At 45.2% G+C, this 17,173-nt stretch overlaps 1 protein-coding gene across 1 annotated transcript in view; it reads right to left on the bottom strand.

Moving 5' to 3' along the window:
* Window positions 1-14,968, bottom strand: part of DDHD1 (DDHD domain containing 1) — a 38,083-nt gene extending 23,115 nt beyond the window's left edge. The window contains exons 1-2 of the mRNA XM_065635762.1: window positions 14,218-14,968; window positions 4,987-5,160 (exon numbers count right to left, since the gene is read on the bottom strand). Coding sequence (XP_065491834.1) covers window positions 4,987-5,160; window positions 14,218-14,902 — 859 coding nt within the window. The 5' untranslated portion in view covers window positions 14,903-14,968. The remainder of the gene's footprint in view (window positions 1-4,986; window positions 5,161-14,217) is intronic.
* Window positions 14,969-17,173: the final 2,205 nt, after the last annotated feature.

Here is a 17,173-nt window from a genome sequence, read left to right as displayed (position 1 = left end):
GCCACCTCTGAGGACAATTCACATCCTTCTCCTCCCACCCTCATTTTAGGATGGTAGGTTTCCAAAATATTCCCTTAGCTGAAAACGAAAACCAGGGGGAGGCAGGGCAACGCATCCCGAAATATTGGAGGTTGGTGTGATGACCAGGTAGCTACCCCATGCACTATTTTCACTAGAAAAAGAGCAATTTCACTCAATTTTGACTATCCGCTGCAGTAACACAGAGGCTTTCAAGGCTCCATTACTAGAAGGCTCCGTGGCATTTCTATCCTTTCAGAAATATCTAGGAGATGGAAATGCAGTTCAATGAGAAAGCCTCTGAATGAGTAATTTCTGGCATGGAACAGAATCTAGCTCTTCCAAAAGCCACTAAGAGCTCTAGTGGGTTTTTTTGTGCAGTTATTGTGTTTTCCAGATTTGAAACTGATTGAGCTCTGGGACCAACCTCGTGACACACTGTCCTATTGTCAGGATTAAGCACAGCAGGCACGGTTTAGTGCAAGTCAGAATCGCTCATCTAAGGCTTAGAGATTGCTTGAGCACACACAGCTGAGAGCATCATTTGGCCACTATTGTTCTTCCTTAAACTCTGAAGTTCTGGTATGTAAACCTGAAATACAGCTGTGGATTTTAAAACCTGTTTTTAATTTATTTAAAAACAAATGCAAAGCCATTAAAAAGGCTATTCCTCTTAATTAAATTGGGCTGCTTCACATTGCTGTCATTTTAATAACGCACTTCACCACCTCTTAATTCAGTGTCACTATTTGTTATGCAAGCACTTACTCTTAATTTTTTAATTCATGCATATTCATTAGCACAACTGAGCATGATCTGGGAAAAAATAGACAAAATAATTCCAAAATTACGAACACAAAATAAAAGGCAGAAGTATTTTCTTATTGCTCCAGACAGTAGTTATGCTTATTTGCCTTTAACAGAATTCAGTTCCACGTGTGAGAAGCAGCAGGAAAATTTCACTATTAAACATTTTGATTTCAGGCATTTTCATTTGGACCCAATTATAGAAAAATATAATTGAAAGAAGTCAAAAGGCAAACATTTACGCATGTCAGAATAAATTCTTACACTTTACAATATCCCCAGGAGCTAAGCGTATGACAAGAATAACTCTAAGCCATCCATGTGCATTTAAATTTTAAATTGAAGGTGCAGTTTTCAGAAATCTAGTTCCACAGTCACTGAAGTCAGTAGAAGTTTAATTACTACTGGCTTTAACGGTGGCAGAAGAGGATCAGCGACAAGGACTTTTGAGCCTTCTGCAACCACTAATGGCTCCTCTAAGATCTACTCCCACTTTCAGAAACAAATTTGCACATCAGCTGTTGTGAAGTCCAAAGTTGTTTTCTGCAACCCAGCAGCCTTTATTGTGTATTCTATACAGCTTGTCTTTTTTATATTGTGCGTCCAAAGTCTCATGTCATTCCAGTACTTATAAAAAAAGCCAAAGTAAAAATAATTTACAACATAAAATTAAAGATGTGTGCATTATTAAAAAAAAAAGTGTCAAACAAAACATTATCTAGTATAAACCTTCAATTCCTCCTCTGACATAATTTATCTTATACCAGGTCTGGTGTGCTTCTAAAAAAAGCTGCTTTTAGTTTATTGAAAAAGCCAAACCACATATAAAGAGTGTAGGAAACAAATGTTTACAGTTTTCACAGTCACAATTATAATAAGGATTACAGCACAATACTGTTAGCATCTACTTTTCTCTCAGATTCACAACACTTCTACTTTTCTTCTAAGATCTACGATGCTTTTTGCTTCTCTTTTGAAGGAAGTGGCGTGAATACAGCTCAAGAAATTGAAGCATGTAAATCTAACACATTTAACTGATAAAAGCAAACTAGAATTTAAACTTCCTAAACTAGGAGTACTACAAAAAAAGAAATCTACAATTACTGTACCTTGGGAACGCTTGCGCTTAAGACATGCAGCATCTGAATTCTCCTTATATCCTCTCCATTTGAACAAAGAAGGGAGGGAGAAAGGAGGGAGGTAGTAGAGAACTAAAAGTAAAAACACTGAGCTTCAAAGTAAAATTTTTAAAAGGGGTGTCATTTTTTTATTAATTAGTATTACCATTTTTAGAAAAAAAAATAAGAAAAAGTTGGCATATTTACTGAAAAAGTATATACACTTAGACTGGTTTTTAACAAAAGCGTCAGGTCACATTAGCCAAATTCATTTTCTTCACTCTTTATAAACAGTTATGACATCACAATAAAGCTAAAGGCATTAATAAAAGACAGCTGGAACACAGTGTAATCAGACTCACCAAATGTCTTTGCATTTACTTGTACAAAAGCACAAACGCTCTATTTGTATAGGGTAGAACACAGTAACCCTTCTTAACTGTACACTGAACATTTGGAAAAACAAAACCAACCTCAATTTTAAGCACAGCTCTATTATTTTCCCCAAAGAGGACCCCCTTGATGGTAAGGCATAACTTTTATTAGACTTTCAATCGTCTTATTTCATTCCTTGTGAGAATACCAAAATATTGCACAGCAATTCAAAAGATTCTTTTTTTCAGGGACTTACGCATTGGTGCTGTGTGATTATGGAAGAAATATTAAGGTAAGTGAAAGCTGCTGCTAAGGAGCAGGTGAGGTTATGTGAATGGGGAGAAACTGCTCTTGGCATTTACAAAACAGAATTATATTGACTGTTAATTCTGTTATGATGGAGGTTCCCAAGCAAGGCTGGAAGAGAGGTCCTGCAAATCTACAACTTCTGTGTTACTGCTCTGTGGGCCCTCACTCATAAATAATCTTAATTTCAAAATGCTTTAGCCTCGAAAACCTGATATAGTCACAAGAGTGTGTTTAAATCCAGTGAGAAATCACAAGGCTCCAGCCTGGCTTCTGAATGCACCAAGCCATTAAGTTGCAATTACCTGAAATCAGTTAGTCTGCTGGAGAGCAGGGAGAAATGCAACGTAATGACATCTTCCCTGACAAACACTGGGAGTTGTTAATACTCTATAATCCAGACACTTATGCCAGTATAAAAAGTGATATTCCATGCTTGGGGCAAGGGCTTCAAGCGCCACAGCGATGCTGGTCCAGGACCTCACGTCTTCACCCCCTCAGCTAACAGCTCTGCCAGCAGATGCCTCAATACAGATGCAAATGAAGTATCTAACTGTTGCACATCAGTTTTCTAGAGAGGAAAATTAGGCTTATAGCTACTGCACTTGGAACTTAATGGAATAATTTCCTTTACAGAATAATTTACTGGCTGTGGCAACTCAAGAAGAATATACACAGGAAATTCAAGTAAAGTACAAGAAAAAAAAGAGTCTTCTGTATGGTCAGGCTGGTCCAACACTGAAAGAGATTGTCCAAAGAAGTGGAGATCTCCATTGCTGGAGATATTTGAAACTCCACTGGAACATCCTGAGCAACCTTCTCTTATTGTCTCTGCAGCTTTGAGTGAGAAGGTTGGACTAAATCTCCAGAGATCCCTTCTGATCTGCATGACTCTGATTCTACCATATGAATCTGGCTTCCCCATCTAAAAGTTAACTTAGCCAGCTGTGATAAAAATTCATTGTTAATATAAACTGTTTATGAAGAGAAAAAAATTTTCTTTGAAATCTAAGGCAAAACAAATAAACTATTTCAAATGCAATTTTTATAGATTTTGTGGCATCTAACCACATGCTGAAATTCCATACGAAAAACCAATAAACTTATGTCATTTTAAAATCAATGCATTAAAAAAATTCATGCTGATTCTGACTTGCAGGATTTTTTTTCTACGTTTCTTATCATCTAGTACAGAATCATAGACTTGATCACAGGATAATTTCAGCCAAAGGGACTGCCAGCGTTCATCTGCTGCAATCCTCTACAGTGAGGAGGATCAACTTTTAAGTTGGATCCAATTTCAAGTTTGGATCAGGTTGCTCAGGTGATTTCCAGCTGAATTTTGAGCATCTCTCTGTGCTAATACAATGAACTATGTCTATTCCTATCCTACTACACATATATTAAGCTTTCAGCTTCACTTCATCCTATTTAAATGAACATACCTGAAAAAGATGATGGAGCATCAGATGATAGGTATTCAACTATATTTATGATACTAACAGCTAATGAAGTATTGTTAAAGCGGAGATAGCAAATCCGAGGCTGCTAGAGGACATGATTTATACTGGGGACCAGTATATGACATTTCCTTTGAACCACTGATTTACCACGTACCAGGCAGCTGTGGAGTTCTTGGTTTGTGGAAGTTCACCAAGTGACAAGCAGCAAATAGCAGCAAAGTGTGAAAGCCAAAAATACTGAACTTTTGCTGTGCTATACTGACCCTAATTAACTAATTCAACAGCGTACGTTAAATAATAGATCAGCAATTTCAGAAGGCTATTCTTAAAAACATTAAATGCATTTGTCTGAGATTCCCAAAAACAGTTACAGAATGTCCTCAGCCTGCTCATTAAAATAGAAGGGCTTCCATAACACAATGAAAGCTCAAGATTTACTATAGCTGAAAACTGCTCTAATAAAATCACAGGCTGAACTAGGATGGAAAATGAAATGCAACCTGTAAAACTGATACTCCCTTTAAGGCTGAATTAGGAATGCTGGCAAGAGAGCTAATAGCCATTTTGCATTTGGACACTGGCTCTTCTTGTCCCATCAAGAGATTTCAGTTTGAGGCAGGATTTGGAACACAATTAAAAGATACGAAACACAAACCAAAATGGAAACAAGAAGTTTATCCATGAATATAATTTTTATGGTGTTCATCAAATGTGCTGCAGCAGGAAATCCTACAACATCAAGATGCACTGAAAAATGGGAGAGCAAACTGACGCCTATAACAATGTTCCCCACTATGCAGGATGGAAAACCATCACAGGTGCCATTCGTAAACTTAAGAAAAACAGACTCCAACTGTCCAGAGAACATACTATAAAAACAGTGATCTAAACAATCTTACCCTCCTTCCCATCAACAGGTTTTGATACTTCCACATCAAAGCTCTCCTGCAGCTGCTGGCCTTTGAAGCATTTGAGGTGCTCCTGTTCTATCAGGTTACTTTCCTCCTCTTCCAGAGGTTGCCACGTTCCATCAATAAACCACTGGCCACGCATAACCGGGATCTTTTCTGTTTCTGAAAAAAATCAAACAAGAGGGGTTTGTTTGTTTGTTTGTGTTTTTAATGCAACAAATCACAAACTGACAGAGCAGATAAGAGGGGAAGGGAATTCTCTCTGGGGTTTCGATAAAGTTACACTCCTGCTGCTGGGACCCCATACAAGGTAACCACAAATGCCTCCAGAAACATCACTGCCTCTTCCCATGGGGCTAAAATGAGCAGTGAAACTGGTGTGAACCCACAAACAGCTGAGCTGACGAGGCCAAGTTTTCAGAATGTGCGTGAGGATGTGAGGGACGGACAGAAAGACACAGATTCTGCAAAATTTACTAAGTCTTAAGTTCAAACAACAGGCCAACGTTAATGGGATAGACTCCTCTCTACCCAGTTGCCTTATATTTTCAAAAAATTAGGAACTTTGTGAGACTTATGCTCCTATATAAAATTTGATTGATAACAACCGCTGGTTTCAAAGTTATCATGAGGGTGCAGAATGAGAAGATACAAACCCACTGATGCCTGCCCTTGCTGCAGAGAGCCTTGTTTCCTTGGGCAATTGCAACAGCCCAAATTAACACTCAATTAGCATTAAGAGTGATTTTAAAAAGGAAAGGTGGTTTTTTTTAATAAAATCAGTCTTCCGTCAAGGGCTGTTTTCGGTCATTGCCATTCTGGTTTCAGTTTCAGTGCTCCAAATGAGAAAGTTGGGTGCCCAGCATTTGTTTAGCTCCCCAAAGCAGCTAAGAGAACTCGACCACAAAAGGAGAGACTCAAAAAACGGAGATGGGGGAAAAAAAATAGGCTTTACTACTCAAAGATGTGTTCCTGCCTGGAAGGTGGGAAAATATCTGGTAAGGAGAGCTTGGAAAAGAAACAATAGATGCAAAGAAACAGAGAAGGAAAATTAGGTAAAAAACAAACAAGGAACACTAGAGAGTGTGGATATTTCAGAGTTACTGAGCCAAGGAAGGGATCAATCTCACCATGTTCCAGTATTTAGAGGGTGGCTACAAAGAAGATGGAGATTCCATTTTCACCAGGAGTCACATGGAAAAAATGAGGGGCAATGAGTACAAGTTACTCCTGAGGAGATTTTTCTCATGAGAACAATTGGCCATTGGAATAATCTCCCCAGAGAAGTGGTGGATTCTTTTAAGATGCAGCTGCACAGGGTACTGGGCCAGCTTGTCTAGACCGTGCTTTGCCAAGAAAGGTTGGACCAGATGATCCTCAAGGTCCCTTCCAACCTGGGATTCTGTGATTCTATCTGATCTGTCACCAGACCAGTACAAACACAGCTGGACGCGGTGACCCAGCCAAGGGCAGTGGTTTTTAGCCCGGCCACATGGCTCTGTTGGCACAGCAACATGCTCAGGTCACCAAAGCATCTGCTTCACATCTGCTCATTATGCCCATGGGCACCAGGATCCACCAGGAGTATCTTTCATACTAACCACTTGCAGATGAGAATGTAGTAGAGAATTGCAAGCACCTTCATAATGTACGTGGAACATCTAAACTATTCTGAATTCTTCATTCCTCAGACCACTGCACCTACCAGCTACAAAAGGAAAAGGGAAATCTCCTTGCAATGATCTCCCCACAGGGCAAGTAACACACAAAAACTTCCAAAGCCAATTCTGAAACCTTTCCCATAACAGATTCACTGGAAAACACTGTTTCTATAGTACTAGAAATTACAATAATCTCGTAACACTATTAACGACTCCGGTCTTGTTGACCTGACCAAAACGCAGACAGAAGTAGCACAGGACCTGGTTCTGCCATTCAACTTCTGTTCGCACACCTAAAATAGCAACTCCAAACAGGAGCCAATTGTTATACACTGAATTTCTGATGTTTTGGATGCTGATGATCCACCAGACGAATCAAGAGGCTGAGGTGTTCAAAAGGCAAGGTTATTTAATGAAAATGAATCCCAATGTTATCAGAAGAACAAAAAGGTCTGAGTGGCTTTAAACTGACATTGTCACTACAAATGAGAGAAAATTCAATTGTCTGTGAAAACTTAAACTCATCTTGGAGCCTGCATCCCATCAATGAAGTGTGAAACACGAGTATTTAGTTTCCACGAAATGAAAATTAACTACAGCAGTGTTAATTGTCACCACATACAGTAGCTTCTCATCATGAACTTGTCTTCACCTTCACTGTATTCCATTTTACACCTGCCAGATCTCTGCTTTTTTCAGTAGAGCTAATACACACAGACCCCGCAAGGCTGCCCTTACAAACAAAGCACTGTCTGTAGGAAAAAAAATGAAATGCACATAATACACGAGCGCAGATAAAGGATCCCATTGTTGCTGAAGCAATGACACGACTACGTCAGATGTTAATCCTTACTGGGAAAATCTGTAAGCAATTCCTTAATTCTCAACTAAGCATTCTGATGAGGCTCCATTCATGGAATCCATAACAATATATTTTTTTTAAATAATAACCATATGAATGCTATTTTGTACTCCAAGCCAAATGAATACAACACACGTCTTTTTCAGTTTTGAAAGGCTTGAAGATTTTCACATGAGAATTTCCACCTACATATTTCTAAAATTCTAAACACAAAGCATTTAAAAAAAAAAAAAGGGAAAAAACTTCCCCCTAACATCTGTGTTTTCAAAAGTGAACAACGGTGGCTATAATGTTATATATTATGCTGGATTTCAGTGCAGGTCACAGTTTAACTCAAATCACGATCACTATAACCTACTGATCCTAAAAGCCACCAGCTCCAAAAGCAAGCGGCATGTTAGTCAAGAAGCAAGAGGGGTATATTAAAGGTATTAATAATTACATGGAATACTCTGGATTGGGTGGGGAAATGAGGCGATTGCAACACGAGATTTTTCAGTATAACCTTTTCACTGTCGAACACAGTAAAGGCACCTCTTCAGAAACACGATGCCTTTCTTTGATCTTGGACAGGTGCTGTTATTTCAATATTTCTCTGCGACTCATCCAGAGAAGTCCATGCAATCTACTACAGTGATCACTGTTAAAAAGCAATCAAACAAAATTGCCATTTTAGCACCCAATTTCACTTACCCCACCTTCATTAAATTCATTCACATCTCGGATATTCAGATGATTTTAGAAAGCTTAGACTACATTCTTTCAGTTATTTTTTTGTTCTATGAGAGAATTAAACATACGGATATTTACATCCCGTTGTAATTTAATTTTTTTTTTTGCCAATAGAGAATTCCAAATCTATAAAATGAAGTGTTCTTTATCTTTGTCCCTAAAATCTTGATCCCTAGGACGGGATTTGCCCCGATTTCTTCACTGCTTTAAGTCTTACGCCACATAATCTGCAGTTGGCAGTGCTTCAAATAGAAATATACCAATGTATTTGGCTGGTTATACACTTACATGGTTTATTTATACAATGATTTCTAAAGAAATTTGAATGGCAGGGATTACAAGCTGATGAAAGGCACTATATTTTCATTAGTCATACATGTTTTACCCTTTAGAGGAAAATAGTTTAAGAGATCTAGACTGTACCAAAGGACTTATTTATTTTTACAAAAAAGGTAATTTTTTTTTCCCCTGACAATTCAAAAAATAAAAGAATACAAGTGCTAATGTAAAGGAACAAGAACATGAGTGATTTGTATTACGATAATCACCTAAATCCTCTGAAGAACAAAAACGATGTTAAAAAATCATACACAACATACACATATGCAGTAACTTTTATATATATACACACCCCAACTACTCCTCTTTTGTGAATATAGTTAAACTGCGCGATCGCATCCACTGAGGTCTCAAGAGACCTCAGTGAACACAAATTGCATGAAAAAGCTTCGTAATCCATCAGGACACAGTATGAATAGTAATAACTGCGCAGAATTTACCTTCATTTTTCTTCTTGTACTCCTACATCTATGTTAGAATCTGCCTCCTGCCACCACATTGGTTGAAACGGTATATACCTAAATTTAAATATTGCACAGCTCAAGCTGTGGCTCACATTATTTCACCTTATTTGATTCAGAACTAAGAAATCTGTGGCAAAAGCAAGATGATATAGAAATACTAACTAAAGGTTAACAAACAGAGCTTAAATAAGGAGTCAAAAGGAGATTTGTTTTGGAAATACTACCTGAAAGACAGACATAATCAATTATAAGACAGCAAGATTTAGTAAACTTCTGTTTCATTGCTTCAAAGCTGAGGTCCTGTTCAGATGGCTTGACGGTAAAGTTCTGGAGCTTCTCGTCAGTCTTAAGACAGCAATAACCTTTTAGATCTTATTTGTGGGTAAATTGTTAATATAATATTCAAAGGCTCAGAAATTTAAATTAAAGCTTGTTTTCTGCTGAATTGACAATCCAAATTTCCCGGCTCTCCAAGCCCAAAGCCAAGAGGTTGGACATGAAACACAAGCTCATAAAATGCATTCAGCTCGAGATGTTTTTCAATGTGGTGATTTCAGATTCCTGCTTTTCAGAGTAGTAATTTCTGTTCCTTAAATTTCATTTCCTTATTATTACAGTTGCAAACAACTTGCAGTGCGTGAGCATGTCTGCACAAGTTGAAGGTGACTTTGAGGCCCTCATTCTGCAAAAGCTCAAGGGCAGAAGCTTTCCACAAGATGCTCACGGCTGCCTCTTCTTCAGCTTTACAAATCAGCTCACAGAGAGCTTACCAAAGAAAACAGAGGGACTTGGATGCTCCTTTCAGTCCAAGCTTAAAGGCAGCTGAAATAGTTTTTAAAAGCTGCCCAATTCCAGTCTGAGCATACAAACTTTAAAGTTAACACCCAGTGGTCCACCTTGTATTCACAGGGTATTTCCAGGCTAAGGTCAGTAAAATATCTGTTGTATCAGTACAGCAGATCTTACATCTTTGCTCAGTAACTGTCCCAGTAAGCAAACTACTTTTTAAATACAGCAACAGGTATTTTACTTAATAGACTTCTGCAACCATTAGGTACAAAAACATACACGTTAAAGAACAAATTAAAAAGCCACTCTTACCAAACCTGTGTCTGGGAGTTGAGTATTTTAAGCTTCCCTAAAACACAGTGCTCCATGGACTCCCCAAATGGCTGTAGAAACACGTATCTTTGTTGTTGCTTCTCTCCACATACTACCAGATCTTACAAAAGTCCTACTTCAATTTTAAAAGCTATCATTGCGAGATAGACTTTAGCTAAGATGATGAGTGTCCCCCAACAGTCAGAATACAAACTGGAGAACATGCTGGGATGAAGAAATTTTTTAATATGAGGGTGGTGAGAGCCTGTCCCAGGTTGCCAGAGAGGTGATGGATGCCCCATCCCTGGAGACATCCCAGGCCAGGCTGGACGGGGCTCTGAGCAACCTGAGCTGGTGCAGATGTCCCTGCTCATGGCAGGGGTGGCACTGGGGGAGCTGGGAAGGTCCCTTCCAACCCAAACCATCCTATGATGATGACCACCTGGAGACTGAAAGTGGACTGATTTATAAGAAACCTCTTCAAGAACTAAATACAAGCAACTTGAAAATGTAACCATCCAAAAAGCAAGGGAAAAGCAAATACCAGCCAGGGCAATAGTTGCATGGGACAAACTCACAAGTCAGGGAACAGGAGAGTCACCCAGAAGTCCACAGGCTGCAGACTCAGACTCACGCCAGGCTTTGAAAACTAGACTGAGTAACTTGATAGAAAAATGGTTGTAAAGTAGCCTTCTTCAACTGGGAGGGCAGAGAAGGACTGGATAATCTAAGAAGATTCAAACAGAAGACCCTTGAATAAAGTATCACTCCTTAGTATGTCCACAGAAGACAAGCAGCAGCCCAGCTCCAAGTTATTAACTTATCTGGAAGCCTACACTAATAATTTTAGTCCTCTTGTGCCATCTTTGCTAGTTCTACAATACTAATTAAATAAATCCCAGAGGTCACAAGGTAAGGATAAAATTCTCAGTAATTAATCTGCTCCAATTGCAACATCAGCAATATCAGACTGAGTTACAAATGAAACCTGGGATGAGCTTAAGATGTCTGAAGATATGAAGTGAAAAAATATTTCAGCACATGCCCAGATACAATCAACATTTCCCTGTCATTATGATGCCACAATATCTGAAGAACCGTCAGCGCGTTCAGTATTGTAGCTGTGAGATAACAGCGTTCCCTGAAGCGCGGCTCATACGTGAAAAAGAACAACAAAACAGGCAAGAACAAAGACAAAAGCTTTTGACCTTTGGTCTGAACCAAAAATGTGAATCAGCCAAACCAGATAGCAGTTTCTGTGCTCTTTAACGTGCATCTCAGTGTATTTTAAGTCAGCTGTACTCATTACACTTCGCACTTGTACAATCAGAGAGTGAAATTCTCCTCCCTTACTCACAGGCTTCGCTAGTGTGAGATCTGCTTTGCCACCACCTGCTCCCTCCCACACTATAGCAAACCAATGTAGTTGCTACCTTTTGGATCCAAAAATGACACAAACACTATCAAATGGGAATAATTTGAGAATAACAGCTATACCCAGGCCTTCAAAAGCACAGATGACACTGAAGCCTTGGCATCTGACCTTGCTGTCTTCTCAGGTCTGGACGCAGCAGCTGAGAGGAAAGAACTGGAAAAAAGCAAGAGTGCTCATGTACACAGGGAACAGAAGCAAGGCATGTGCAAGCGAAGGAGGAGTTCGACCAGAACACACCGACAGACCCTCAGAACACCAAAAGTTCATCTTAGTATTGTGAAGGAGCAGACCTGCTAATAAGAAAAGACTTGAGCACTCTCCTTAATCAGCTTTCTGAGGACTAGAAAACATCCCCGTCACTATTCTTCTCAGGAGCATGAGTTTATTTCTTCCCTGCCTACCACGGCTTCTGGTGCTAACCTCTGGGAATCTCTCCTTCCAAGCATCAGAAATCATCTCTGCACAGCGTATGGCGAAGCATCTGCTCCTCAGGCTTAACGAGACTGAATCAGCTTCCCAAATGGACAAAGCACAGGGTCAAGAAATTAAACCTTTAAGCTGCTGATGAGTACAGCCTCACACTCCCATCACCGGGAGCAATCCTGCCTCACCTGACAGCTCTGCTCGCTCTCCTCTCTCCCTGCAGCACAGTGACAAGAGGGATGGCCGCAGTTTCCGCATCCCCGGGATGACTTGCATCCATCTCTTCCCAGTAACCATGTGGCAGATCCATCAAGCAGCAACAGCAGAGGCTTCAGGGTGGAGACAGAGAGAATCACCTCTGCTTTCTGCTCACGGAGCTGGGCCCGGGCTCCTCTTTAACTCAAAACACTTGTGGACCAAGACCTCTGCTCGCTCTTCAAGCTGAGTGTCTGTTCGCAGGGGCAACGATTTGAAAGACAAATTGTCCCACCACAAGTGAATTGTACCACCTGGTATTGTGATTTATGGCTCTCCCTCTTGTAAAGATGCTGAGAAAGAAGCGTGGAAACAACCAAAGGCCCCAGTCTTCATATTTGCTGCTCTGAAACAGTTCTGCTGCTCCTTGGTGACTCCCACCTGAGCCTCAAAAATATGCAGAGTGGATGAGAAAAACCTGCCTACGCATGTCTCCCAGGTTCACGCCAGGACAGTGTCTTGCTGAGCCACTCTGCACCTCTCACTCTACACTATAATATTGCCCTTGAAGGAATGCAGGTGGAAAGCAAGTCCTCAGGGACACAGGGTGAGCAGTGGATTGTCTGCTCCAGGAGAGTAGATGCCCAATTATCCACTGAGACCATGGGAGACATTCCTTCCAAAGGAAGGGAGGGAATAGCTGAAGTGTCTGCTTGTCTTTCGTCTCTGTTCCCCAAGGTCCTCTCTCATCCAGCAAAGTACAAATGAATGTAAAGGGAAGGGTGGGAGACAGGGTACATCACCACCTCACTTTGAAGTTCAGGGGGTGAAGCAAATTCTCCGCTCTTAGAAAGGTAAGAAGTAAGGACTGTGCATGTATCCAAGATGCCTGTTGCATCCCCTCCAATAAAAAGGGGGAGAAGTCCCATTTCATGCCCCCTCCCAGTGGACAGGTGATGGGGAAAGGAAGATGAAGCACAATATCGAGACTTTCCTAGTGGAGAGGACAAGGGTAGCAGAGGGGAAGCCAGGTGTTAACCTCCTCTTCCATCGTTCCTCACTGAAGAAGGATGAGAAGCGTGCATGTAGCAGGGTGGCAGCAGACAAACTCCTTCTGAAGGAAGGGTGTGCATGTTGGGGAAGGAGAGGAGCACTGAAGGCAAATCTCCACTGTCTCTCACCCTTTGTTTAGGAAAAGGGAAGCAGAAGCAAGAAGGGTCTCACTCACCTTCCCTCTCACTTTCTTCTGCGTGTGTCGAAAAATGAGAAGATGCCCAGACCTCCCTTTCCCATGACTCTGTATGCCAGTGTGAATGCCCAGATTCCTCCTTTCCTTCAGGGGCATGTGCACAGCGGGGAAAGAGGAAAAGGTGCCCAGTTCCCTTTGCAGACGGAAGTGGGTGAAAAGGTGCCCAGTAAACCCTTCTCCCATGACCCTGCATGGGGGCTGAGGGCTACCCAGTGTCTCTCATCCTTTGGGTGTGCTGGGGGTGAGGGGGAGGATGTCCAATGTCCCTTCTCTTAAGTATATGCTGAGGGATGCTCATAATGCTCCCCTTAGGGGTGTGCCTGGGAGGTCAGAATGCCCAGTGCCACCATTCCCCCCCACGTCTGAGCCTTGGAAGAAGAATTACCAGTCCCTCCTTGCTCAGGTGTGTATGACAGATGGGCACCAGCAACCCCTCTCCTTAAAGAACGTTTTGTCCTGTATCCCTTATCCCCAAGCACACAGGGGCAGCAAGCAGTGCCCGGTCTCCTTGGCCGGGCCGGTGTGACGGGGAGACCCACGGGGGTGCGCTGGAGTGGAGGGGGGGGCATTAAGGGCCACCCGGTGTCCCCATCGGGGGTCTGTGTGCACAGGGGATGCCCAGCGTCCCTTGTTGGGAAGAGCAGGAGGCAGCCCAGCCACCCCCCACGGTCTCGGGGTGAGGACCCCGGGCGCCCCCCGCTCCCCACGGGAGGGAAGAGGAGCTCCCCGCTCCCGGCGGGAGGGACGGCGGCACTCACCGTTCCAGTACACGGGGTAGCTCTCCGCGTTGGCCACGTCCACCTCGTAGAGCCCGCTCCGGACACACACCGGCTCCACCGCCTCGCCCTCCCGCGGCTCGGCCGGGCCGCCGGCTCCCAGGGCTCGGTACGCCAGCTCGATGCGCAGCGAGTCGTAACCGATGAAGGGCTTCCAGGTTTTCCGGTCCTCCCGGTAGAACCAGCGCACCTCCTCGGCGCCCAGCTCCCGCACCACCTCATAGCGGGGCCGGCCGCCGCCCGGCCGCCTCCTCTCGGGCAGCGCGGCCGCCGCCAGGGAGAAGCCGCTGCCGCCGCTCTCGCTGCTCGCCAGCCCCGCGCCCTCGACCTCGGCGCCCGTGCCCGGGGAGTAGCGCAGCGAGGCGTCGGACTCGGCCTCGTCGAAATCGACGCCGGCCTCGTCGCTCAGGCTGGGCTCCCGCGCCGGGGCGGCCGCCGCCTCGGGCTCCCCCTCGGAGGAGGAGGCGGAGAGCGCGGCGCGGAGCGGCGGTGCGGGGCGCTGCTGGGGGCGGCGGGGCGGGCGGGCGAGGGGATGTTGCACGCCGCGGCTCGCCGCCGCTTCCTCTGCGCCGCGGGCCGGCTGTTCGTAGCAACCTCCGCCGTAACCGCTGGCTTCGCCCGGCGCGTCCCAAGCGCCCTCCGGCGAGCCGGGCTCGGGGTAATCCATGCCGCAGCGCGCCCAGCCCGCCGGTGCCGCCTCACCCCGGCCGCCCCTCACCGCCCCCTCACCGCCCCCTCACCGCCCCGCGGCTGCCGCAACCGCCGCCGGCGCCGTCCGGACGGGGGCGGTGCCGCATCGTCACGCGCGCCGTGACGCGGCCGGGGGCGGGGCGGCGGCACGCGCGGCGGCGGCGGGGGGGGCGTGAGGGGCACCCCGAAATAGAGCGTGTCGGTGTGTGAGGGGCACCCCGAAATACAGCCCGTCGATGTGTGAGACACCCCCAGACAGAGCCTGTCAGTGTGCGAGACATCCCCAAACAGCCTAGAGCCCCGCCTGTGTGTGTGAGACACCCCCAAAACCAGCCTGTCAGTGTGTGAGGCACCCGCAAATACAGCCTGTCAGTGTGAGAGACTCCCTGAAATACAGCCTGTCAGTGTGTGAGACACCCCCAAACAGCCTAGAGCCCCGCCCGTGTGTGTGAGACACCCCCAAACACAGCCTGTCAGTGTGAGAGACACCCGCAAATAAACAGCCTGGAGCCCCGCCTGTGTGTGAGACACCCCAAAACACAGCCTAGAGCTCTGTCGGTATGTGAGACACCCCCAAAACACAGCCTGTCAGTGTGAGAGACTCCCCAAAACACAGCCTAGAGCTCTGTCGGTGTGTGAGACACCCCCAAACACAGCCTACAGCCCCATCGGTGTGTGAGACACCCCAAACACAGCCTGTCAGTGTGAGAGACTCCCCAAAACACAGCCTACAGCCCCATTGGTGTGTGAGACACCCCCAAACGCAGCCTACAGCCCCATGTGCATGTGTGAGGTGCCCAACAGAGCCCCAGCTCTGTGTGTGCGTGTGAGACACTCCCAAACACAGCCCTGGCTCTCGGTGCGACAGGCAACTTGAACTACAACCCGTGTGTGTGAGACCCCTAAAACCCAGCCTGCAGCCTCACGGACATGAGTGACACCCCCTGACACAGCCCTGGCCCTCTGCATGGCTGGGGCACCCGAAAGCACCACCTGTGGCATCACAGGTGGGCGAGACACCCCGACACACACCCTGCAGCCTGGCGTGTGAGTGATGGGCACCCCCAAAACACGAACCACGGCTTGGTGTGTTCATGGCAGGTGCTCCTAAAACAAGCCTCTCTGAGTGTAGACAGCAGCCCCAGGACACAAACTGTGGCCTCGCGCGGGTGACAGATGCTCTTAAAGCACATCTTGTACCCATGGGTGAGACAATGCACCTGTGTGTGAGACACCCCCAGCACTCATCCTGCTGCCTTGGGGGGGATCTGACATCCCCAGCACTCATCCTGCTGCCTTGGGGGGGATCTGACATCCCCAGCACTCATCCTGCTGCCTTGGGGGGGATCTGACACCCTCAGCACTCATCCTGCTGCCTGATGGGAGTGTTGGTGTCAGTTTATGTGTGTTGCTCTCTACAGCCTACCTGGGGGGTCACTGAGGCTTGGCCTGTGAATGCAGGTGTCAGGCCCAACACACACCTAGTAACTTAACAGGGTGAGTGGGGTACACACATACACAAGAGAGACAACCCCAGCCAACGCCCTGCAGTGTGCCAGGAAGTACCAGGGTTCATGTACAGGGGGAAAGTGAAGGCTTCATCACACCCCTCAACATCTGATGGGGGTAACCTGTTCACCTCCGTGTGTGCTGGAGACATTCCACCCTGTGACTATCAAAGTGCAACAGGGATCTCCCCTGGGTGCGTGCAACACTAACCCCCATGCCAAGGAAATCCTGCAGGCTAATGGTTGACAATCATGATCCTGTGCACCCCGATGGCCCGAGAGGGAGAGGTGGTCAGGTTTGACCTCTTCTTGTTGGTGTGATGCTTCATTTTGCCTTCAGCCAGGCATTTCTTGGTTATGTAGGGGTACGTGTGAGACAGGCTGTGAGGATGCTGCAGCACTGGCACAGGCTGCCCAGAGAAGCTGTGGATGCCCCATCCCTGAAAGTGCTCAAGCCCCGGCTGGACGGGGCTCTGAGCAACCTGATCTAGTGGAAGGTGTCCCTGCCCATGGCTGGGGTGTGGAACTAGGTGATTTTTAAGGTCCCTTCCAACCCGAACCTTTCTATGATTCTATAAACACGCAGTCTGTGAACTAACAGGGGGGCAACAACCCGGGGTCACCCTTGCATGAGAGATATCCCACTTGTCCAAGTACTAGCTCTGTCCCCCAAAACTGGAGGGGCTGGGGTTCACCTGTGCTTGTTTGTGTGTGAGAGCGAGAAACAGCCACCTCCATCC

Source organism: Caloenas nicobarica, chromosome 5 (assembly GCF_036013445.1).
Source record: "Caloenas nicobarica isolate bCalNic1 chromosome 5, bCalNic1.hap1, whole genome shotgun sequence".
In the NCBI taxonomy this organism is placed as follows: domain Eukaryota; kingdom Metazoa; phylum Chordata; class Aves; order Columbiformes; family Columbidae; genus Caloenas; species Caloenas nicobarica.
Note: the sequence above shows the minus strand (reverse complement) of the source record. Positions and strands in the feature narration are given on the sequence as shown.